Source organism: Pundamilia nyererei, unplaced genomic scaffold (genome assembly GCF_000239375.1).
Source record: "Pundamilia nyererei isolate P.nyererei 1_Seehausen unplaced genomic scaffold, PunNye1.0 scaffold00159, whole genome shotgun sequence".
Classification (NCBI taxonomy): domain Eukaryota; kingdom Metazoa; phylum Chordata; class Actinopteri; order Cichliformes; family Cichlidae; genus Pundamilia; species Pundamilia nyererei.
In genome coordinates, this window is record NW_005187560.1 from 609,206 (window position 1) to 633,813 (window position 24,608).

Sequence of the window (24,608 nt, forward strand, 5' to 3'; positions counted from 1 at the left end):
CAGCTCAGGGGAAAAAAAGCACCGAAATAAAGCACCGAAATGTGCGCTGCTTTTCGGTCTGGTTACTACCGTTTATGTCAGAACCGGTGCCATCATGGCACCGGACACCGGTACCCATCCCTACTCAGCACCCATCAACCAAGCAGTTTAACTAGTCGTTCCAGTCTCCCACCACTTACCCTAAACGACATGTTAGCTGGTTGAACTCTAGGAGGCTGCGATAATCATATATGCCCAGAGGGCCGCGCGATAGGCTGATCTCAATGTCATCAAAGGACAGGTCTTTGAGAGGCAGGTCCAACGCCCTACGAGGACAGAGAAAAAGTTTTGAGTCAAGAACATCCAAAGCAAGCGTGCGTTGATCATCGGACACTTACTTGGCCATGAGCTTTCTGACGTTGCTGGCGAACAGCGCGGGGTTTTCTTTCTCCTCGTTCGATGGACTGTAAACAGGCAAGTACTAAAGAGAGAGTTCAACTCAGTCTTGTTGTTGTGACACTGATCATACTGCTCGGCAACATAATAATGAATTGCAATAAGTCAGTTTGCTGACTTCTGTCATACGAAACCGCTCACCTCAATCTCAATGGAGTTATGAGGCTGACACAGAGTGAGCCACAAAATGTGAAACCTGGAAGACAGAACAAACAGCTTCATCTACACCCTGATGGAAACAAACAGCTTGTAACTTTAATAACACAGAGTGGGAGACTGTGTGTGTTGTTGTTTTGTGTATATTCTATGTAACCCTGGGAATGCGCTGGAGTCGATCTCACCCGAGGACGATGTTTGCTTTTAACCAGCCCGTTACACATGCACCTCTCTGCTCTGGTCGGCCAAAAAAACAGCACCTGGTCCCTTTTTTGGTGTGTTTTTTTTGCATGCTGTGCTTTTTTTAACGCTCCCTGATGGAACAAAAGTGTCCTGGACACACAGCCTCGCAGACATATTCCCAGCGTATTCCCACAGTGACTGTAAAGGTGTGTGAGAGAAAGAAACACTCACGCTCCGGGACCTTTCCACGTCCATGTAATGGTATCCTGTGGAGAGAGAACCAAACACCCCATGAAGCAGTTTTATACAAATCCACAAACTCTTTATGTATCCATAATCACTGTGAGGCACACTTATTACAGTGAAACATAGCAGAGATCCTAGCCTGTATAGAAAAACCACCTGTTGGTTTGCAGAATATTGTTTTCTTTGCTTTGTGAAAGCAAAACACCTCACTTTCTATTTTATAAGATGGAAATAGTCTAATATATTGTTCAAGGCAAGGGTCATGGCCATCACATTTAAAAGTCAGACACAAGGTAGGCTGCGATTCAAAATTGCATTAACCAATAGCGACGCTCCCCTGAAGGAAGGACGACTGAAATAAAGCTGTGGACCCTCCCCTCACCCCCAACCGAGAGAAGAATAAAAAAAATTAAAAAAACATAAAACCCCCTTAATTCCACAACACTTCCTGCGTGCTGCTATTCCACACTCAGTCTCATAACGTGAGAGCTGCCAAACATGACCTGACTTGACCTCGCATCGAAGAAGGCGGCCATCACTAAATTAACAAATGCAAAGAGACTGAATGGAAGCACATCTTGTGGTGCGCAGAGAAAAAACAAACTAAGAAGCAGTCACCCTGTCCTTTATTTTCACCTTCTCTGCCTCACTTAACCGTCTTGCGGTGCCACGGTGTCAAAGACGTCAGTGCAGTGAGTACACCGAGCACCACGGGAAACGGTGACAAAGGCTTTCGAGGGAATGAAAAGAAAAACGAGGTAACAGGAGCTGCATGTTTAATGAAAGAGCGGGGAGAGGTGCTGAGAGAGAGACATGACACCTCTGTGTGCATGTGTACATGCGCACGTATGTACGATGCGTGTGTGCGTGAGAGACAAACAAAGGATGAAATATCATCCCACTACAACATGAGCTCATTCAACACAAGAGGAACACACTAATGCGAAGGAAAGAATTCACTGCATCACAGGCGTGTCAGTGTGGGTGTGTATAGTGTACGTGGAGTCACTATAGACGTGACCTACGTCTAAAGCTGCAGGTATGGGAGGAGCCACAGAATAGGATCAAAAGGAAGAGGACAAGATTTATGGTGTATACCAGTTTGTTTGGGTAGCGTAGTATCACTGGCTGCACTGGGAGTCCTGGGATGAAAGCACCTGAGGAAGACAAGAGGAGGAGGAAGGTGATGAGAACAATCTGGTATTGTTAAACGTGATCGATTGTCCCCAAACCCAGCTCAAAGCCTTTATTTGAATCCTACTTCTTTATCTTGTGTCAGGCATGTCACACGTCAAATTTATTTGTTTTTATAGAGTCAAAGTAACTGAGAAATTAACAGTATTTGATGGAAAATGATGGGGAGGGGCTTCCAAATAGATTTTATGAGTACAGAAAAAGAATAGAGTTGGACTGCATCAACTGGTTTAGTGAGTGATAAGATCATAACCTCAAAATAACATCGGGAACAGGGACAGAGCGTTTCCATTGAATTCTATTATATCTTGCTGATGATGGGCAGGCTGATAAAAGCTACATACAATATTTATCACTGGACAAAGACCTACTCAAGCTATTCAGTAACTTATGAATGGATTGCAAAGGGTTACAAATATTAGTTTACCAACTTTGTGTGTCTGCTGTTTAATGCTGGCCACAGACCATACAATAGGTTTTTAGAGTTTTGATGGATAAAACATCTGCCTGATGCTGCTGTGAATGAAGCTGCTTATATCACAGCAAAACAGTGAACATGTAGCTCAAGCTGAAAGTCACCAAATCATCAAAACTGTCCTATAATCCACTGGTGGAGATTTAAAACCGGGTTTTCTTTTTCCAAGATTCAAGAAAATGTTGCTAGAAAAAAAGAAATAGAAATGAGATATCTAATATATAACAAGTTCCTTGTACCCTGTAAATGAAACGCATAAAGCTAACTACACAACAACCTGAAAAAATTACAGTAAGTAAGTAAAAGAAAACCAGACGCATGCATCATGAATCACCTAGCTCAGCGTGTATTTGAATAACAAGCCCTGGAGGCAGGGCGAGGAGGATTTTAATAGTTGTTTAATATCAGCGATGGAAAGGCTGATGGAGAGCTGGCATATTAACTAGAGTGTAAATCAACAACGAGTCTCCGCCAACAAACACTGATGAGTGGCTGAGACCTGCATTTAAAATGAATAAAGTTATAATTAATCGGTTTTCTCGTGAGACTGTGAGAACGTGAAGAGGAGCGAAAGAGATCTGCAGCATCTGAATGATAATGACGGGACTATAGTAAGAGGACAGGCAGACAGATGAGGAAAGAAACGCTCTATTAAGAGACTGAAACGAGAAAAGGACATAACTGCAGTGTGCATTCACACACAGGTGGCTTAAGCACATTAACACACACACACACAGTTTATCTGTTGAGCTGGGAGCCAGTGATGAGATGTAACAAGAGGAGACACATCCAGAGAGGACCGGTAACACATCGCACAATGATCTAACCAGACACACACACAGTGAGTGAAAGCAGGACAGAGTGTGACCCACAAGGCTCACTGCGAATGGCCGAATTATGGACTGGAAGCAAGGGGATTAGACAGAGCAGGCAGGGAACAATAGCTGACAACGTCACACACACACACACACACACACACACACACACACACACACGGGATGTGAGCAGAAAAGCAAGACCATAAAGAGATGAGTGCAACAGTTCTGTGTCCTGAAGCAAGTCACCGAACCTCCAGACTCACTGTGTCAAAAGAGAAATTCATTTAACCAGACATCTACACCTCGAGTTGGCAGCTATGGAGTCAGCCTCATTCATACATAATCGTTTACAAGTCCACGCACACTACGTGAAATGTATACTGAACAAAGCAAACAGACCAAGTGTCTCCATTAACAGACACACCCACTACTGAGAACTATAACCAAACAGTCGTCAGGCAACAAAGGCAACAATGAACCTAATTGTCACAAATGTTTTAAAGGGATACATGAAGTTATTCATGTATTTGTTTCATCCTTTTAGAAAAGTAAAACATAAGGTGCGGGGGCCAGAATCAGGCCGGTCAAGACTCCAATCTAGTCCACTAGACAGCTTTAGAAAATGTGAAGGAGCACATAGATTTTGAACTTAGCCGTATTTTCACCCCCACCCCCCAGTGCCATCCGTACTACAACATGAGCAATGAACTAATAGATAAACAATTACATGTAAAAAACAAAACAAAAAAAAAACAACCAAACATTGGATTTTAGCAACTATTTGGGGTGTTTTGTTTTTTTATCTACTAAAGTTTACTTAAAAAAAGAAAAAAAAGAAAAGAAAAGATATTTTTCTGTGAATTAACGACAACTTTCTATTTTGTGATTACACGATAGTCTGCGCAGTGAACTACCTGAACTTTTTCTGAAATTTTACACATTAAATCATGTAGTTTCACCGGTCGGTCCCACTTACGCTCAAAGTCGGCTGTAGGTAAAATGAGTTTACTCGACTACGCTGCTTGCAACTAGTCGGTTAGTCTGTTGTTTGGAAGTTGTGCAAAGGGGGAAGATGGTGTATGTGGCGGGGTATGGTCTGTGGTGCGATGCCTGCCATGGTTCATTTAAAGTAGTGCCGAAACCCAGCAGGCGGCATGGCGGAACTGCAGCCGGCGGTGTCACGCTGCCAGCAGGAAGAACTCCCGGACCGGATCGAACGTGGGAGGCAGAGGATTGAAAATCTGGCAGCTCTGATCGGGTTCTGGCCAGCACCGCTGCCACCCCCACCGGCATTCCCCGATAGCGAGGGAGTGGAGGAGGTCCAGACTGTTCTGGCGCCCATCCTGACCACCAGGGTGAGGCCAGGCAGGATGCAGCCAGCCACCGCGCCCATACCCACTCCATGGGTGGGAGCAGCTGCTGCCAGGCAGGGGCCTACACCTGTTCCTGCTCCCCAAAGGAGGGCCTCTGAGCAACCGCCGGGCCCACCACTGACTCACGCACCTGCCCAGCCATAGGTGGAGGACGAGGTGTGTGAGAGATCGGTGCAGCCAGAGATGGAGGTTGAGGTGCCTGCCAAGCTGGAGATGGAGATCGAGGCGCGCGAGGCTCCTGCCAAACCAGAGGTCCACATGCTGTCCGGACCGGCCTCACTTCCACCAGAGGCTGGCGCATTGTGTGATCCTGTGCAGCAGCCGCCCGCCAAGCTGCTGGTCCCCAGACCCACCTCGTCACCAGCCCCACTGGATACGTGGGTGGTCACCTGAATGGACACCTCCCAGTAGCTGGGCCGGGGGTGCCGACGGTCAGGGCTGATTGGGCCAGATGGCTCCCCGGCCTCAGTTGGGCGATGCGGGTATGTAGCGGGGTGTGGTCTGCAGTGCCGCTACAGGGAAGGCGGACACACCTGAGCGGCATCCGCAATCACACCTCACTGGCTTAAAAGTCTGTGACTGTTTAATGTGGTTGTTGTTGCTGGTGTGTGTTAGGCTGGTGGCTGGAAAGCCGCAGCCTAACACTGCAGTGTTACAGCACCAACAACTGTGGAAATAAACGTAGATGCTAAAATGCAAGCAAACATGAACGGGGCTGCCGTGGTTCATTTACAGTGCAATAGTGAGCCTTTTACCATCGAGTGAAAATTTCTGACTTGATGGTGGGTCTAGATGGAAATGAATGAGATTTTATCAAGGTAGTTTGCATGCATGACGAGTTCAGAGCAGTTTTATTGAGAACCAGTAAGAATAAACACACAACAAGACTATCTTTACAGTCAGGCCAAAGCAGGAAGTGGACTGAATACATACCAGCCTTGAATAAGATTAGACCCGACCTGTTGGTGCAGGTCCCCTCCGGGAATATCATGATCTGCAACAGACACAAATCGCTCTTCATTTCTTGTTTGAATTTGCTCTCGCTTTTAATTTATCACCTTTAAATTCCCGGGTGTCAGCTGAGATCACATCTCTGTGCCCTTATGCGTATATGCATGTAGTTTACCTGAGGCCACTTCCCTCCAGAGCACGCTCTCCGCCTGATTTCCTCGACAGTTTTTCGTCTCGAGTCTTGGTCTGACCGAAACACGAACACTGGCCTGATGTAGCTGATCAAAGCTGGAAGAGGATGATGAAGAAGTGGATTTTGGAAGTAAGCCACAACAAGCGAATTAATGTTCAAAACACTGAATAAAAGAAAACTGATGGAGAGTTGACTTAACAGAATGCAGTCTTTGTAAAGAAAGAAAGAAAGAAAGAAAGAAAGAAAGAAAGACAGAAAGAAAGACAGAAAGACATCTATAGCTCAGCTAAATCTATTTAGTTACCTGTCTGAATGCATTCTGTTACATTGTGCATATGCTGTACATTAGTATAGGAATTTCAGTAAATGTGCACTTACTGCCCCAGACTGGGATGCTCCTGCTTTCCAGTTTGGTGACTATGGAGCACATGGTCATAGTGACTGGGATGGCATCAAAGTAAGAAGAATGTGGTGCCACAGTGAGGATGGGCGCTTCAGAGGGTTCTACCCGTTGTCCCTTCACTTTGATCCAGTGGAAACCTCCGCAAAACCACATGGCTCGCATGATCGCTCTTAGACACAGGTCTATAAACCTGACGAAGGACACACAGACAGCTGCAGAGGGACGTTGCTAGCTGGCAGAGTTTTCAAGCGATGTTGAAATTTACACTTCCCGACACTTCACCCAATGCATGAAACTATACATTTTTAGACATAAGTTGTAACGGCCGCCGTTTTCTTTGTGAGCATTTATTACACGGCGTGCTGCGGGGAAAAGCCTGTTCTAACGTTTGACTCTAAGGTTTATGTTTTAGCACCTGGCAGCTCTTTTTTTACTTCTCATCCGTAAATAATCTGCTCTTTCACGTGATTCACATGATCTTGAGCTTTATTGTGAAAGGTCTATGTGGAACATAAACAAGCGGACACGCGTTGTTGCTAACCACAACGCATAAAAACAGTCGCTTGTCCGTCTGTAGTGTGGTTATATTAAATATAAGAAAAAGAGAGAACAGTGACCATGAAAACGATGAAAAAAAAATATTGCTGTAAACAGTTTATTTTGCGACACCACGAAACAAACGATAGCGTAAAATGAAACGATAGATGTTTTTATATCCTCATCCGATATATATCGTTATATCGAACAGCCCTACACCACGGAAATACATGGATACATTCGAAGACCTTCAGGTGTTTGGACCAATGTTTTCTTTTCTGATCAAACCAGAAAGCTTTAATGAGCAGCTGGATTTGTCTCGCATTAACTGGCTGGACACAGAGGACACTGAAATGCAGCTGATTGAACTGAAAAGCTCGACTCTGTGGGGGTCAAAGTTTGCAGAACTACGGACGCAGCTGGAATCCACAGCTGTGCGTGTTCACAGAGCTTTCATTCTCACCTGCTGGACGTCACTACCTGACAAGTTTTACTGTCTTAAGAACACTGCAGAGGCCTTATTGCCAGTATTTGGCTCCACACGAGTGTCCTCAGGTAGCCTCTGAATGCTGGACACTCGGAGACCTGTGTCTCTGAGTGGGAGACCAGAGATCACATTAACATGTGTGTCTCTGTATTAACAAACATGCCATATTGGCCCAGTTTATTTTTCTTATCAGTGTTGTGAGGAGACCATAAATAGCATTGCGTTTTCTGTTGTATAGTTCCTTTGCTGTTGGTGTTCTTGTTGATAAAAAGTGTTTGTTTGGGGTTTTTTTCCAAAATAGCTGATTTGCCAACATCTGCGAACAAATATAATTCTATAAAGTTGTTCTGTATAGTGTGTAACTGTTGATATAGAGCGTTATTAAATTTATTGCTAATGCAATGGTTGATATGACACTCATCATCAGACCCCTGCTATAGACATATTTATCTTCAGAATGTGAGTGAGTGGCTAAATCTGTTCATGTTTTTAGCAACAATTTTTATTAATCCACAGTCTTTTTCACTAATGTTGTGTTTTCTGTGTTTTAAATACAACAATGGGCTCAATATTTTATTTTTTAGAGGTTGTCAGTAACGAAGAACCTGTAAAAATGACAGAGTGCTGCACTCTAATTATTCACACAACTAACGTTTGTATAAAAGCATACCAGCATGCTGATGTTATACTGAGCAGACAGTGGGCAACAGTCAGCATCTCAATTTATAATTATATATTGCAATACAATTTACAGGATGCTGAGATTTTCACACATTTCTGTCTAATCCCATAAGTCTTAGTAGCACATGGGTGCTTTCACACAAACCCACCTCCTCCACCACGACTGAGGCTCGATCGCAAACTCCGAACGTCCCAGAGAAGCCGTGAAGGCGAAGGGCCACGCCAGCAGCATGAGGAAAGAGACCAGCAGCAGCCGCACCGGAAAAACTGTAACTGACATGAGTCCTATCTGCAGGGACAAAACACACAGAGACACAAACAGTTACACTTCTGCTGCACTTCAACAACCTGCTGTTTACTGTAACATCCCTGCTGTGTTTTAGCCAACTGTCAAAAAAACAATAATTAGCATAGCATACATTCCTACACAGCTGAGAAACATGCTATTACATTTTACAGTGTCAACACTCCATCTGTGCCTTTAGCAGAACACAAAACCACATAATTAACACTAACTGTGCTCGTCTAATCTCGCTTTAAAGGCCCAACACAAATCAGCAGTTTGCACTATCAATGCCGATTACCTAAAGTAAGAATAAAGGGAGGATATAGGCTTAATTGTGTTTGCATCTAAACAACGTTTATTTCAATATATTAACAGCAAATCATCCTAAAATATACTCTTATTCACACACAGCCCTTTCTACTGCTGGTGTCGTTTGAAACCAGACTCTATGTAAAAGATCCCATTATTTGTGTGTTTTTGGGTGTGGCAAGCCCGTGACTCGCAATTTGCTACTGAATGAGTATACACGGCATCCTCAGGTTCTCAGTCAGATCCAGCGTTTGCTTATTACATCTTTGTTCCTACAAAAAACCTCAACTCCAACATCGCTAATATCAAAGCTTTAAAGAACAGCAGTTCCCAAATCAACCGATTGAACCATGCTGACTAAAGCCATCTTCTACTTGCAGTGAAGACTGAAGAATCATTCGGTATACAGGAGACTTCATGGTCGACTCAATGATGACAATGTGTCTAGATCGTGTGCTTTAAATCACCCCTCTGCCGCTGTGCGTGACAGTTGGTGTGAGGTATTAGGTGTGCCGATATGCTGTGTTTGATCTAAACCAGTTGGTCTCATCTGTACAAGGACAAGGTTCCAGAAGTCTTGTGGTTTGTCCAGTTGCATCTTTACAAACCTGAGATGTGCTGACATGTTTTTTTTTAACATGCTAACTGAGGCCTGTAGCCTGAGCACTCAACAGTCTGGTCTTTGAATGCGGTGGGATGTCCACTCCTGGAAAGGTTGTGCCGCACATCCTTTTTCTGACAAAACCCCTGAAAATTCTGTTTGTTCACCAGAGTTCATGACTACACATCAAATCTCTGGGATTACTCATGAATTACCTTAAATAAGCCTCAGATCTGACAGTTGCTACTTCTATTGCCTAATGTTATGACCATAAAGGATTCTGTTAGTGTTTCTGTTTAGTAAAGGTCACTCGTGGTGACTGGATGACTCTCATTGGGTTTAGCCAACAAAAGTTCACGTGTGTTGGGTTTAGTTCGCAATAATTTTACATAAATACGCAGGTAAAAAGGATAAAACTACAGGATGATAAGGATATAAATTGAGTTGACTGACCTGTCATGACTTCTCTTACTGTGTAATGACAAAGATTTGGCAAATTCAAACTGTGTAACATTTAAAAGCTCCTTCGTTTTGCTCGTATGACCTCTATTTGATCCCTTCATTCTACACATTTATTGCGCTCCCCCTCTCATTGAGCTCCAAGCCTGCCTTACAGTGATCTACAATCATGCTTCTCGCGTATCCATCCATCAGTCTCTCACTCTCTATTCCAAGTCGCTCAGCTGTACCTGCATTTATCTTGCTGTTCTTCCTTTTATAGTTTTCCTCCTACTTTGCACTGGTGTGTTTTTTGTCACCCCTCAAGGGAGTCATATGTAACCTCCCCCCCTCCCCTCCTGCTCCATCTTTCTCTTCTTCCCTGTGTAGTTGTCTATCTGCAGGAACCCAGGTGCACTCTTCAGGGCTGCATTAATAAATAAACAGCAATGGGGGTGATTTATAATGCTCGAACGCCTCTCTCCACCCATCCGAGCTTGTGCGTCACCATCAGAGCTTAACAAGTCCATCTGGGAGGATCTGCTGACATTTTCTCAAGAGGTGGCATAAGAAAACGCAGGGGCGGGGCAGAGGGGTGCAATTTCCAGTGTTTTAGGAGAACGCCGGCTGATCCTTGACTAAAGATTTGAAATTTGCAGTAGAAATGCACTTCAAGAGCACTGAGCTCACTTACAGCACACAGAATAAAAGTGACTACAGATCAACAGATGTAGATTTTTTTTCTTATTGTACATTGACGCACAATTTGTTCAATATTGAACGTTTTAATCCTTCACCCACTAAAAAAATGTATAAACAACTCAGATTAAAGCAGTCACTGAATTTCTTTGTCATGTCATAGTAACTGATGAGGTTGCTCTGTTGTACCTAATGCTAAAGAGATTCTAGGAATCTACAGTCTTGACACGCATACGTGTACATCCCTATGTATAGTTGCGTTAACACTTTCAGGAGACATTTAAGGAATGTAGTGACTCAGTCTATCTTACTTCTCACTACTTTCACTTTCTACACACATAAAGACACAAAGCAAAACATCTGGCATGTGACAAAAAAAAAAAAAAAAAAACACACAGGGGTCTGGCCAGGCAGCAGAAAGTTAGCTAGATGTGATGGAACAGTATTCTCCCATAGGTGTTCACTTAGGTTAAGATCTGGTGAATGTGAAGGCTATAGCATATGATTCATGTCATTTCCATATTCATTAAACCAGTCAGTGACCTCTTATGCCCTATAGATCGGGGAAATGTCATCCCGGTAGAGACCACTGCCATCAAGATTGAACTGTTTTATTATTTCTGACCTAAAGTCCCTCGACCTCTGGCTCTATAGATGCACAGCTACAATATTTATTTCTGCTTGACATGTGGCAAAATGTGTCATTTGTAGGTGAAAACACAGAATTTGTAGTTATTGGCTCCCCTTTGTACAAAGAAATATTAAAAATTATTCTGAGACCATGTTCTACAGGTTGTGCTGCACGAATTGACATGCAGAGCTGCAGATGTGCACATTTTGTCTGCACCTCACAGCGTCACACTTTTAAAAGTTTCACTACTAGTGGTTGTTAGCAAGTATCTGCAGACCGGTCAGTGTCTTCGATGCAGACTAGTGGCATCTGCAGCAATCTGATAGTCCCTAAATCAATCACAAGCAAGTTTTTGGTCTAGCACCCTCTTTGTGACCAACTTCACACAATAACCAGAAACCCCAAGACACCACTTGCGGGGAATATGCAGTCTCAGGGCTCGGCCTCTGGGCCTGTGTGATTGAGGCTATAAGAGTGACTGCTACTGGGATATCATGATGGGTGTTTCAATTTTTAGAGGTTCAACAAACCACATATTTCAGAAAAAATAATCCTCATATAAATGGTAAACTTGATGACGATTACAACGGATCAAAATCCACTAAAATATTTTAACACTTCCGCTGACAAACCATTTTCCCAAGATACATTGCTCCCCTGTGTATTGTGGCTCGCTACAGTTTTAACCCGTTAGGAAGGTAATTGCTCTTGGCTAATTGTTTTCATTGAGGCAGTGAATGCGTACCCAGGAAGCACTTAGCCTGTCCTACCATTTGTCATATTTCGGCTGCCCGTGCAGCAGGAACTGAAGCCAGGCAGTAGCAGATCAAAGCCAAAAGAAACACAACTTTATACACACACGCACTGTTAAAGCCGTGTCTGGTATTAATCCCCATCCATTCGCCGGACATCGCAGCTCTGTTTAATGTCACAGGCATTTTGTTTGTGAGCTTGAGAGCTGGCAGCTGTTGGCCATTCAGTAATGCGTGACTCAGCTGGAATGAGCTTCATTTGCTGACCTGGTTGGTTTACGGTGCTGTGATCATGTTTGCTGGGAAGTTAGAAAAGACATTCCAGGAAGAGCAGCACCAATCTACTGTCTATAGCAAACAGATTCATAAGCATTAAGCAACCATGCAGCCATATCTCTAGAAACAAAAGCACTGAGGAAGTTGCGTTTTGTCGCTTTCCTTGTTTTCCTTCAGGCAAAACGTGTGTTTGTTTACACGAGCGTATAAACCCTTCACAGGTTCTGCAAGTGGAAAAGCGTCCCTCTGGAAGCAGAGCAGCAGGAGGTGTGAACCAGACACAGACACACACATGGTCAAGTTTACCTTCGATGACCCGCTGCGGTCATATGGCACAAACACGCTTCCAACTTAAAGCACACGCCGACTGAAAAACTGACACACTCAGGCACTAATAAGAGGGGACGGTGGAGTTAAAAGCTTTCAGCAAGCCAATGTCAAGTGGTTGATAATAAACACACACAGGCCTTTTTTTTCCAGTCATCTTATCTCGGTGGATTTGTTAATGGTTAGGCAGCAGTGAACCAATTTTCAGACCGTTGTATGTTTCGTTGAGCATGAAAGCAGACACCTCTGGGCCCTGGAGCTATGGGAGAGGTAACCTGAGGGGGTCGATCAGGGCTCTCTTCATGTTTTCACATATACCTTTAACTAGATAACATGATTTTCAGTTGATCAGTAACTTGTGTTTAGGACACTGGCATGCTGTCAGCAGACCCTAAATCACTTAAGTCAGAAAATCTGCTGAACCGCTTGATTAATGAGGAATCATTTCAGCCATACTGCTCTCCTCCAGCAGCGAGCCAACTGATGCAGGAATGAAGACACAGCTGTCCTGTCTTTTCTACATTTCCATGCTTTAGAGCACATGCCTTATTTAAACTGTACTTTTCCCATCTTTGCTTTTCTTACTGCTGTGCAGGCTTTCACCACTCCGGCAGCCTAATGAGGACTATCTGAGTACACATTAAACTTGTTTAGCTGTCAGCTTGTTTAGCCGTCGGCTAAAACTCAAGCGTAAACACAGCCCAACTGTGTGTGCACTCAGTGAAAGGAAGCAGCTGGAAATGCAGAACTGTGGCCTAACAGAAGTGAAGTGTATGTTGGGCTGATTAGCATGTGTCACTGTGCCAGCTAATCAGGTCAATATGATAGTGCACAGGGTTTCGGTCTTGCAAGGTCTTCCCATCCACAATAGGCCTGTCATTAAACAAAACATTAAATAAACAAACAATGCAAATGTCTGATATGCAAAAGACGGTCAATTAAGATTCAAGACTGGCTTTACACACCCATCCAGGAAAATGTGAGGAAAGTGGCTGACTCCACAATGAACCCACAAAGCTTCAGATAACACCAACAATGCAGGAAATGGGTCTGCATGGCAGGTGCTGCTGTGTGGGTAAGACTGAACAGGTGCTGCTGTTTATCTCTGAGAAAATAGAGTTCATTCAAACGTTTTTTAAAAAAGACAAAAAAGGAGCTCTTACTCTTGCATGATTTTCCTCAACACTGAATGAATTCACAGCATGTTTTTAAATCCGCTATGACACAACTTTTGCTTTTTAAAGGGGCACAGAAACTAGATTTGTCACCGCACGGTTTTTGTCCTTTTAACCTGTTTGTCTTTATTTCAGCTGAGTGTCGGACCTGAACCAGGAAACAACTTTTTTCCTAGACAGCCACACAGCATTATCACACTGCTGTCGGTTATTGAAACCCTATCCGTGTTCTGTGTTTTCCTCGTCCGTTTTTATTCCAGTCAACATTAACGAATAAGAGTCATGAAAAAACAGCGTCATTAAAGCGTCGGTAAAGTTTAGGAAAGTAGGAAAGTCACTAAACAAGCAGCACATTGTGGTACGAGGACGGACGAATATGTCTATCTAACATCATCTTAGACAAACACAGTTTATAACTTGTTATTATCTTTACTGCCTTACCTTTATTTTTTCTGTCATGGTCAATTTGAGCTCGTGCACGAAGGGGTTTTTACCCCCTCCTGAAGGGCGACTGTTTGAAGGCTTCATGGTGAACGACCTAACCCGCAAATAATAAAAGAAAAATGGTGCCTCAGTGTGTCCTGTTACTCTTTCGCTGATTTTATTCTGCTGGAGAAGTCTTCCCCCTCAGTCTGTCACTCTGTCACGGACACCGATGATGCTGACTGGGTGGAGAGGTGTGCCGCTCACCTCATGCTTCAGATCAAGCCAGCTAGATGAAACCGGAAGAAGCGACTGTGTTTGTGTTCCCGTTGTAGGTTTCAAAATAAAACGAACGCAATTCCTCCTCATTGTAATGACGCTAAAGTGAACAAAAAAAATTCATAAAACTGAACTGAGGTGAACACCATGCTATTTACCGCACATGAAAAAAATCATTGCTTTTTTTTTTTTAGTCTTTTAAGCTGGAAGCTCACATCGAGCTTGTTATTTAAACCATCGTGTTGAAGCTTTTACTTTGAAAGCAACGACAGTGCAGAGCAATCAAATTTGACACATCTGCCTTCTTATAATCAGTCATCTATAACAGAAGACTCTGAGTTGGGCCAAAAAACGTCCGGTGATTGTAAAAATAATATATAAATATTTAAACTGTTGTAAATAGGCCTATAATCTGCCAAGCATATCTCACATGAATGAAAACAGTATTTTTCTTTAAACCAGTCTCACATTTAAAAAAAACGTGAGATCTCGTTAAGAGGACAGCATAAATTGCAACAAATATGACGAAATAGTTCTATAAAGATATTTAACTTAAAGGACTGAATTGATTATAACGTAGAAAAAACACAAAGAGTCATAAATATACTTGCAAAAACATGTAATTTCGTTATTTCATATATAACACTTTCATAAGGCTCCTTGCCAATATAACGAGAGATATTGCACGTTACCTCTACTAAAACTAATACACCAACATGATTTTGAGTAGAGGAGTATTGAGAATCAAAGCCACTGCTTCTTTGAGGCCCACCAACATGTTCGCCAGATTACAGCAATCGAGCGGCTGTTACTTCAATAAAGAACTAAGAAATGAGTAGTATGATCTAGATGAAGTGATGTGCAAGTGATTGTAGCATATTGATTTATTTGGTCAGTTATCAAAATCAAATTGATAATCATAATACAGTAGCGAAAGAAATCCAAGATCATCCTTTTCTAAGAACCTGAACCTGCTGTGGGGACGTTTGAAACCGTCACTTGCTGATGCTCGCACACCGCACGGTCTCACTAGCTGTGGAAGGCGCCTCTGAGATGCTTCGGGTGATTTGCCTTCAATGAAGTCCAGTAGGCGTTTGAAGTCCTGTTTCCTCTGTCTCTATTTGATCCACCCATCCATTTCTGCTGTCATTTATTTTCTACATGCCAGCAAATGCCCGTGTAAACAGACTCTGTTGATCGTCAAAGCCACAGATGGCTGATTTACATTGTATCCTGTGGCTGACGCTTTGCATTAAGACTCGTTTATTGACCCACAGCAATCACTAGCTGAGTCTGCCAGGTGAACTCAGACTTACCTATTTGACAACCTTCCACAGCTCACACAGAAACAAAGGAAACATTTAATCTGTGTTTCTTTGACCAAATGCTTCAGTGGAAAGCCATTGGATGGTCCCAAACACTGGATCAAATCTTCCTGCCGTGCTTTTGCGAAATTAGAAGTGTTCAAATAATATATGTGCATGTACACACGTTTTCCGAATCCCTGATCCTCCATCAGCAAATATTAACCTTTAGTTTATTCGAGCAAAGCCAGCGTACACTCGGTGTTTGTTGCCAAACATCTTTCAACCAGTTTGGTTTCTTCGGCACTTGGGACTGAGTATTGCAGTCAGTCAGAGCGTTTCATGGCCCTTTTTCTGGCCTTTAGTAAACATACAGTGGCTGAGAATTTGCCCAAAGTTTTGAATGTGACTGGTTTTAAAAGTGACAGGGGGTTTGAAAAGCGACCGTCCATGATGCACACTTTGGCTCCCTCTTGTGGAAGAATGATGGAACTCAGCCTGATGTTGTTAGAAACTTCAGTTCCACCAAAGGTGCTCTGTTGGTTGCGATCTGGTGACTGTGGAAGCTGTTTGAGTACATTGAACTCACTGTTCTAGAAACCAGTTTGACATGATTTGAGCTTTGTAACATGATGTGTTATGCTGCTGGAAGCAACCATAAAGGTCATAAGAGGAGCGACATTGCAATAGATTGGTCATAATCTACCAGGATTGATCAAAATGCAAGAAAAAAAAGGCATGAACATTTGCATAATGACAGATTTTTTTTTTAATACTTTTCCATTTAAAAACAAGACAAACTGTTTTGATTGAAAATCAAAGTCTCGATCTTCTTCCTGTTATTGGCTGCCATAAAAATAAAAAAAAAGTGCCTTAAATATTGCATATTTGTCCAAACAAATACATGAAATATCTACATCTTGCTCACACACAGCGCTCCGACCTCTGGACAGCCCTCGCAGCTGAATAACCAGCATTGTTTGGCAGAGATTTTGAACACTTGCAGTTTGTCGGATGCACTGTTTTATATTTTATGTGTAAAGGCTGGGATGTGTGTAACGGATTTTAGTCCTTTGAAACATTTGTATTTGTCTTTTGGGGGTTGCTAAATGTCAGTATGTGTAACCATAAATGGGTTTTCAATGCCCCTGTAGGTGTTAACTGGTTAATTCTATTGCATTTAAAAAATAAATGATGATTTTAAATTGTATTCATAAAAATAAACCATGTTATCAGTAAGTGTATGCGGTGCAGTGTTCATTTTGTGTTTTTGTTTTAGATATTTTTTAAAAGAAGACGGTGGTGGAAGTTTTGGTCAGTTCATTTGGGTCCTGATTTTAAAGAGCATAGAAAAAACTAGTGCACAGATCTTCCCGTTTTTTTTTCTTTTTGTTTGTATTTTTAATGATTTTTACATAATGCACTGCACTAGGTGGGTTGTGGTATTTATACTTAAGAGTCCAAGAAAACATCTCTTTACACCGTCACTGCCAGCCAGAACCAGGGTGGAGCTATAGTTTTATTTTGTTTATGTTGAATTCTGACCCCACTATCCAAATGTTGCAGGAGAAATGGAGACTAACCAGACTTGGCAACATTTCAACACAATCTTCTGTTGTCTCATTTTCATGATTCTATGTGAACTGTAGTCTCAGTTTTCTGTTCTTAGATGAGGAACAGCACTTGATGTGGGCTTCTGCTGCTGTAGCTCATCTAGCTCAAGGTCAGACTTTACTGTGTATTTAAAAATGCTCTCCTGTACAGGTGTTTTATCCTACTATTAGAGGTCTGACCCTCTCTGTTGACCTCTGGCATCAGCAAAGCATTTTCACCCTGCTGCTCACTGGATATTTTGTCTTTTTTCATTCTCTGTGAACCCTAGTAAGGGAAATTGCTAGTGGACCGCAGTTTCTGAAATACCCGCCTGGGACCAACAACCAGGTCAGCTTGACAATCTCTACATCACTACTTGCCGCTATCTGATTTTCTGACCATCTACAGCTGAATCACTCTACCTAATAAAGTGGCCATTGAGTATGTATGTATCTATCTATAGTACTGCGCAAATGTCTTGAGCAAACCCTCATTGATTTATATTTTCTTTGGAAAAAAATGGGAAATAGGTTCAAAAATAAATGTAAATACAGTATATAAGGCAATATCACTGTTCAATTCTCACAAGCTTTAAAATCAATACTTGGCATGACCACGTTTATTATTCAACACAGCCTGAACTCTTTTAGGTCAGCTTTCTTGTCATGCCTTTATTTAGTCATTAGGAATATTTCTCCAGGGTTCTTGAAGGACATTTAAAGCTCTGGATGTTGGCTACGTTTCGTTCTGTTCATCCATCAGGATGATCCCACGCTGCTTCAGACCTTGTTGATGCAAAAATACTTTTCTGCTCCTGTAAAACTTTGTTATCGTTGGCATTTTTTAATAGACTCAAGATGAGTTGAGTCAAGTTGAGACATAATTACTTCTCATTTCTTTAGTTGAGTCACTTACCCTAAAGAAGTGAGAAGTAATTATGTCTTTTGAGACAGGCTGCTAGTAACAAAGTGCCTAAAGACACAGGTTACAGTTTCTTTGCTAAGTTATCTGCTATAGAAGCAACACTTGTGCATTTTTAATGGTTGAATGATTGATAGGTCGGTGTTAAGTGTTTAAACAAATAAAATAATAATTCACCTGAAAATGGTCAGGTACAAGAACTGGACTGAAAAAAAGTGAAAAACAAGGCCACTGTCTAAAGAAAAACTTTTGAAAGACCTTCAGAAAGTCTGATAACTATCGCTCAAGATCACATTTTCTTTTTAAATGACAAAAAAAACAAACAAAACAAGCAACCCCCCCAAAAAACCCACCTGGCTTCAGAATCAAAACATGCAGAAACACAGGGCGGCTCACGAGTTTTGCTCAGTATGCGTAAAAAATTTGTCTTTTTTGTTGTTAAAAGAGGAACTGTAGAGAGGTGAGAAGACTTCAAAGTATTTTTCAGCCAAACAATTTATTACTTCAGCACAGTTTTCGTAAATATCCACGCCTTGGGTGCAGTCACCCCCACGCTCGTACAACACTTCAGCCCTGCCTCTGCTTGTGTCTTGGATTTGTCTTGCAGAACACAAACAAACGTCCCCTCCTTATAACAAAGAAGCAGTCCTTGCAGCGCCTCTTCAGGGCAGTTTTGGTTTTCATTCCTGCAGAGGGCTGAACGCAGGGAACATGCCGACACTGTCCCAACAGAGAGGTTTCACGCCGAGCCGAGAAGCCAGAAGAAGGGAGCTGGATGGAGCTGATGCTGGCCGATGATGGGAGAAATGCACGAGAACCGCCGGTGAGCATAAAGAGAGATCTGTGAACAAAGGCTGCCGGTGAGGACAAGGTCAGACGCCAGTGGCTCATCTGGGCCACTTGCCTAGCTAAGGAGGTAGCCAGATGCTTTAGCAGAAGGGGGGCCATGGCGGAAAAGCTGCAAAGAGAATTCCAAAAAAGGATATTTTTTAGTTCCTCATGTTGTGATGCAGAGCTGAAAAGATTACTTAATTTTTTCACTAGGCAAGTATTAGCCATTCATCAAGCAAAAACTATTGAAAATGTGACAGTTACTGAAACTCCACGTTCTTAATTGGGTGGATTCACCATCTGTTTAAAATAAGTGCATCAAAATCTTTTGGTCAGGTGAAACAGGGCATCCAGAGAGGTCATCTTAGTCTGGGAAGGTGACATTTCATTGGGAATCAAACTGTCACACAAAATCACAAAACATTCATTCATATGGACCTATCCTGGGGTCCTTAGTTTCTCATCTGTCTAAAACATCCTGTTTTGGCTCCCTCGCCCCTCCCTTTGAGCCCGCACTCTTCTAATTGGCTGCCCCTCACAAACCTAAAGTTTTAACATGAGGCGGAGCTGCGTGCCTGACATGACCACATTTGGAATACCTGTGATAACTGACATCATACAATGTTTAGAGTAGAAAAAAAAAGTATCAAATTTGAGTTTTTTGGTCAGAGTAAATTCTTGCACATATGCCGACTTCTTTACTTGAAACCTCGGCCTTTATAACACAAGCATCACCCATTGCAACACAACATAAATGAGAGGAAATAACAAAAAGCACAATACACCGCCTTAAATAACGTTCTAATACTATTTGAGATGAACAAACTAGCCTGGGCTAACAAAGGTAATCATATTAACATGTTTTTTAAAATACAGTCAGCAACATATTGCAGAATAAGCACTACTCATGAGGCCTAGTACGTAACACATTAACCAGCTACACACCAATTTAATAAAATCTTCCATGGGCCTTTAAAAATGATATATTTATAGGCTACTACCTTCCTTGTACAAAAAAACTCTGTACATGTAAAAATTACCACCCGGTGTCCACACAGCAGAACTATGTAACGGCCAAGGAGACGAGCATGTCAGAGCTGACCTGCTAGCACTAGACCGAATAAGCATTCACACAGTCTTGCGCAGAAAACATTACAAAGTCAAACAACACAAACAAACCTTTCAGAAATCACTAGAAAGTTGAATTCATGAATTCATTTATGCCCCTGTAAGTACGTGTTAATCGCCACAACAAGAACCACACTGCTTTCTTGCTTCAAGTACATACAACAGCTTCCGGTGTGTAATAGGATAGTGAAGCCCTTATTTTTGCCTTTCAGGCAGTTTCCTCTCGCTAGTTTTGTGGGAGAACACATCCCTTTCTCCATACTAACAGTCTCGGATTCCGTCTTTTTAAATTTGAACTATTTTACATTTTATAATATATGTCAAAATAAATAAAGGCACCTTGCTGAGGCTTGCCGCCGGTAAAGTTTCTTTGAGCCTGAAAAGCCAGACTCGGGGCGAAATTAACCTCGGTATTAGCGTCCTTTGCGAGGCAGTCTGGGAAAGCAGGTTGTTGTAAACATGGCGGCCACAGTGGGCAGAGTTCTGTCCTTCAGTAAAAATGTTAAGCTGCTTGTTTCGCCTTTGAAGCTTTCTGCAGTACCTACTCACCGTTATAGTGTAGATGTTTCCACTACCGGCGAGCCCATCACTCACACCGGACAGGTGAGCTGAAAACTACCTCTCTGTTACTGTTATTTTACCCGATGGAGCAACGTTAGCTAACCTTAGCATAGTGTTACTGACGCCTGCAGCTCCAAATTACTCTGCTTATAAGATGTTTGATATTTGAATGCTGGTCACTGATTATATTGCATACACAATATGCAATATAATGCAATAAATCTAAATGTTTCATTTAGTTCCGCTCTTAAAACAGTTCTCATATTAGGACCACAATGTTAAATCACAGATAAACAAAATAACAGGATGCCTGTAAACTGCTGCGTGTAACTTGTGTTTTTCTCCTAGGTGTATGATGAGCATGATTACAGGAAAGCCAGATTTGTTGGCAAACAGAAAGAGGTAAGAAATAAGCACTTAACAATTTATTCATTTGGCTAAGCTTAGTGTAACCCCTGCTAACTGGGTTTAGGGCCTAGGTCTTTCAGATCCAAGGCCAAAACTGTGTGAATAACTTAACCAAATCAAGAACTGAGAATTGTAGTCTCAAAGAAGACAAGCACTGGAATCCTGAATAGACTGTGAGGTTGCAGACCAAGAAAAACTTCAGTTTTTCAGAAGATACAACTTTAAACCAGACTGAAGTATGCTAAAGACAACCTGGAGAAAGATTAATGCTTACTGGAAGCACGTCCTTAGGTCAGATGTGGGTCATCGCTTTGTCTTCAAACATGACAACGAGTCAGAACATATGTTGCTCCTGGTGAAGAACTGCCCCCAAAATACCAAAGTGAACGTTATTGACTGGCCTGCACAAAGCCCTGATTTGAATCCCACTGAAGACAGCGGTCAATGCCAGTTTTTGTTTTTTGCGAAATAATTGTTTCTGTGTGCAAAGTAAATTAATGTAAGCATCCAAACTAAAACTACGATGTTTGGAAAAGCTGTTTTAAGTAGCACTTGGAAAATACTTTAAAAAAAACAACGAAAACATGCACATCAGTGCAGAGTCCCCATACCACACCTAGCGACTTCCTCGCCGAGTTTTGGAAAGTACTTACACAATTGCTTTGTATTGTTGTTTAAAGGTGAATAAGAACTTTGCCATCAACCTGGTGGCAGAGGAGCCAGTGTCTGACATCGAAGCCAGAGTGGTATCTTGCGATGGGGGCGGAGGAGCGCTGGGACACCCCAAAGTCTACATCAACTTGGTAAGACCCTGCAGACACCATTAAGATAAAACTATTTCAAGTGCTTGGTATTCATATTGCTGGGATAGGCATCAGATGGCATGAATCTCCTAAACCTAGCAGCTTTGTGCAGTGAGGGATCTCAGAAAACACAAAGGTGCTGTTGCACTGATGAAGCTGGCAGCATGATGGTTAGCACCATCGCCTCACAGCAAGAAGCTCCTAGCTCTGAATCCTCCTTTCTGTGTAGAGTTTGCCTGATGTCTCTGTGCCGCCTCTCACCCTCAGACAGCTAAGACAGCCTCCAGGCCAACCAAAACCATGAACTAGATAAGAAAAAGAAAATAGACAGATGGAACGATGAAGTTTATTTAGCACTGAGGTTGAGTGATGACTCCAAAAGACTGTCAAACCCCAAAATGTTGGGACGCTGTATAAAATGTAAATGAAATTCAGTTTAATATTTGGTTTAATATTTGATTCATGATGGTATACAAACCTGGGAAAAATATGATTTTATCTGAAAATAAAATTGATCAATTTCTTTTTTCATGTTTTTTCTTTCTTTCTTTCTTTCTTTTTTTTTCTTCTTTTTTTGGAACAAAGTTGAAACAGGCCAAACAAAAGACTTTGAAAGTTGCGTAAGAACCAGAAACCATTATCTCACAATGGCTTTTACCTGATTGGCCATTTCTGTAGGCACAGGACGAGGCCATAAACTAATAGTGAAGATGGCTCCGTCTCTGGAAACAAAAATAAGCTACCGATGCTATCCAGACTTGTAAGCAGGACAAAGTGTACATGTATTCTAGCAGCATGGCTTTCTGAGTCTTTCTTCCACTTACCCATTTCCTGGTTGGGGGGGCTGAATCCTATCCCAGCTGCTACAAGTAGAGCGGCGGGTACGCCCTGAACAGGTTACCAGTCTGTTGCAGGGGTCACACAAAGAGGCTGACAACCATTAGTGCTCACACACACACACCTATGGCCAATTTAAAATCACCAGTTAACCTCACCCCACTAACATGCCGCATGGATTGAACGAAAAAAAACAGTAGGGCTCTTGAGCTGAAATCTTGTTTCAAGCAAGGATTTCAAAACTAGAACAGCTGCTCTCTTCACTTCCCGAATGTGTACAGTAGTGTGTTAAATATTAAATAGGGTTTGAAAAATATGAAGATCCTTTTTTTTTGCTTTGCAGAACATACAAATGATTTATAATGTCCCCACCTTTTACCAACAGTGTGGCATCATTGTTAAAATGGATAAACTCAGCGAATTCTATGATTTCATTAGGCAAACAGTAGGTTGGAGTAGAACAGTAGGAGAGATTATAGCCTGACTCTGCACATATAATCTGTAAAATTTTATTTAGTGTTGTTTTAATCTAAGATTATTTGATGTAATGTTCCCAAACTGTAAACGCTCTTGTTTTTTGTCTTCAGGATAAAGACACAAAAGTGGGAACGTGCGGCTACTGTGGACTGCAGTTCAAGCAGAAGCATCATCACTGAAACATTTCCTCTTTGCTTCTCTGTGTAAATCTCCATATTGCTCAATAAATTATATCTTGTCTGAGAGTTCATTCTTTGTAATTAAGCATCCTGGAATAAAGACAAAGACTGCACTACACAAAGTTTTGTAGACAGTCAAATGTGTACAGGCAGTTTCTAATTATTGCTCTTGTAGATTTGAAGGCAAAGCTCTGAATAAGTTGCTGCTCTTACTGTAGATTCCCCGATGCTGCTGTACGTTTGGTTAATACGATGCAGTTCCACCCTGTGACAGCCAGAGGTCAGCAGAGTCCTGCATATGTGTTTATTCTGAGGCTGGAAACAGACTGAAGGGCTTTCTTTCAGGAAATAAGACAAGTTTTACATTTTCTTCTTTGGACACAGCAAAGTTAATTTTTTTCTAATATAATGCATTGAAAGGTGATGCAAACTTGTAATTAAAATCAATGAAAATACAAGTAGTGCACCAAAGTGTTATCTGCTTTAAAGTTATGATTATTTCTTTAGTACATGAAAGAGATGATAGATAGAGGACTTTTGTCAGTTGTTTACAATGAAGAGCGCTGAAAGGACCTTAACATTCCTCCGTCGGCTCCCGACGATCCGCACTGGAAGGTCTTGCTCTGCCAGGATACTGTTGGGTGGGGGTGGAGGGGCAGTCTGATAGGACACAGCAGCGTGGAACAATACATGTTTGAAGAAGATCATATATATATTTCATCAGGCTTATTCTCCATAGACCTCTGCATGCCAAATTGGCCTGCGCTTGGCTCGGGCTCCAGACAGCACTACCCTGTTCTGTCCCCAGTGATGCAGGCAGTGGAACTGCATTTTCCACACCACGGAGCTCAGGTTGGGAAGAGTTGTCAGGCTGATATAATTGGCCCTGGTGACTCCTGGAAGTGAGGCTTACGCTGTAGTTAACCTCATCTATAGTCAAGACCACAGTGGATGATTGAAGGGGAGAGAGGTGCACTGTTAAAATGAGGCAGGCGAGCCGGGTCAGTGTCAGAGAGCTGACTGGTTGGTCTTGCGGTTGGTAAGTCTGAGTGGTTCAGAGGCGGTGCTTGGATGGGTTGGAGGCATTGCCGGGGGCAAAATCTTCAGATGAAACTGAGCGTGTGAATCGCACAGTGTTTTAGTCCTGGGTTTGACTGCACTGCTTCATTATTCAGCGCCTTTAAATGCGCTGCTCCAGCATAATGTAATATTCTTCAGCATCATACATGTATATATAT

At 42.2% G+C, this 24,608-nt stretch overlaps 3 protein-coding genes across 3 annotated transcripts in view; 1 reads left to right on the forward strand and 2 right to left on the reverse strand.

Moving 5' to 3' along the window:
* lpcat1 (lysophosphatidylcholine acyltransferase 1) overlaps positions 1-14,345 on the reverse strand; it is a 21,785-nt gene extending 7,440 nt beyond the window's left edge. Inside the window, exons 1-10 of the mRNA XM_005745466.2 lie at positions 14,068-14,345; positions 8,282-8,421; positions 6,403-6,617; positions 6,007-6,119; positions 5,814-5,874; positions 2,119-2,177; positions 1,006-1,040; positions 577-631; positions 378-460; positions 180-305 (exon numbers count right to left, since the gene is read on the reverse strand). Of these exons, the coding sequence (XP_005745523.1) occupies positions 180-305; positions 378-460; positions 577-631; positions 1,006-1,040; positions 2,119-2,177; positions 5,814-5,874; positions 6,007-6,119; positions 6,403-6,617; positions 8,282-8,421; positions 14,068-14,154 (974 nt within the window). The 5' untranslated portion in view covers positions 14,155-14,345. The remainder of the gene's footprint in view (positions 1-179; positions 306-377; positions 461-576; positions 632-1,005; positions 1,041-2,118; positions 2,178-5,813; positions 5,875-6,006; positions 6,120-6,402; positions 6,618-8,281; positions 8,422-14,067) is intronic.
* A 4,278-nt stretch (positions 14,346-18,623) lies between these two features.
* On the reverse strand, positions 18,624-20,425 carry mrpl36 (mitochondrial ribosomal protein L36). Its single transcript, XM_005745468.1, has 2 exons — positions 20,157-20,425; positions 18,624-19,104 (listed from the first exon to the last, which is right to left on the reverse strand). Exon 2 carries the CDS (start codon positions 19,092-19,094, stop codon positions 18,714-18,716), a length of 381 nt encoding a protein of 126 aa, XP_005745525.1. The 5' UTR covers positions 19,095-19,104; positions 20,157-20,425; the 3' UTR covers positions 18,624-18,713.
* A 64-nt stretch (positions 20,426-20,489) lies between these two features.
* Positions 20,490-23,514, forward strand: ndufs6 (NADH:ubiquinone oxidoreductase subunit S6). The gene is made up of 4 exons (XM_005745467.2): positions 20,490-20,708; positions 21,015-21,068; positions 21,755-21,877; positions 23,302-23,514. Exons 1-4 carry the CDS (start codon positions 20,565-20,567, stop codon positions 23,368-23,370), a joined length of 390 nt encoding a protein of 129 aa, XP_005745524.1. The 5' UTR covers positions 20,490-20,564; the 3' UTR covers positions 23,371-23,514.
* Positions 23,515-24,608: the final 1,094 nt, after the last annotated feature.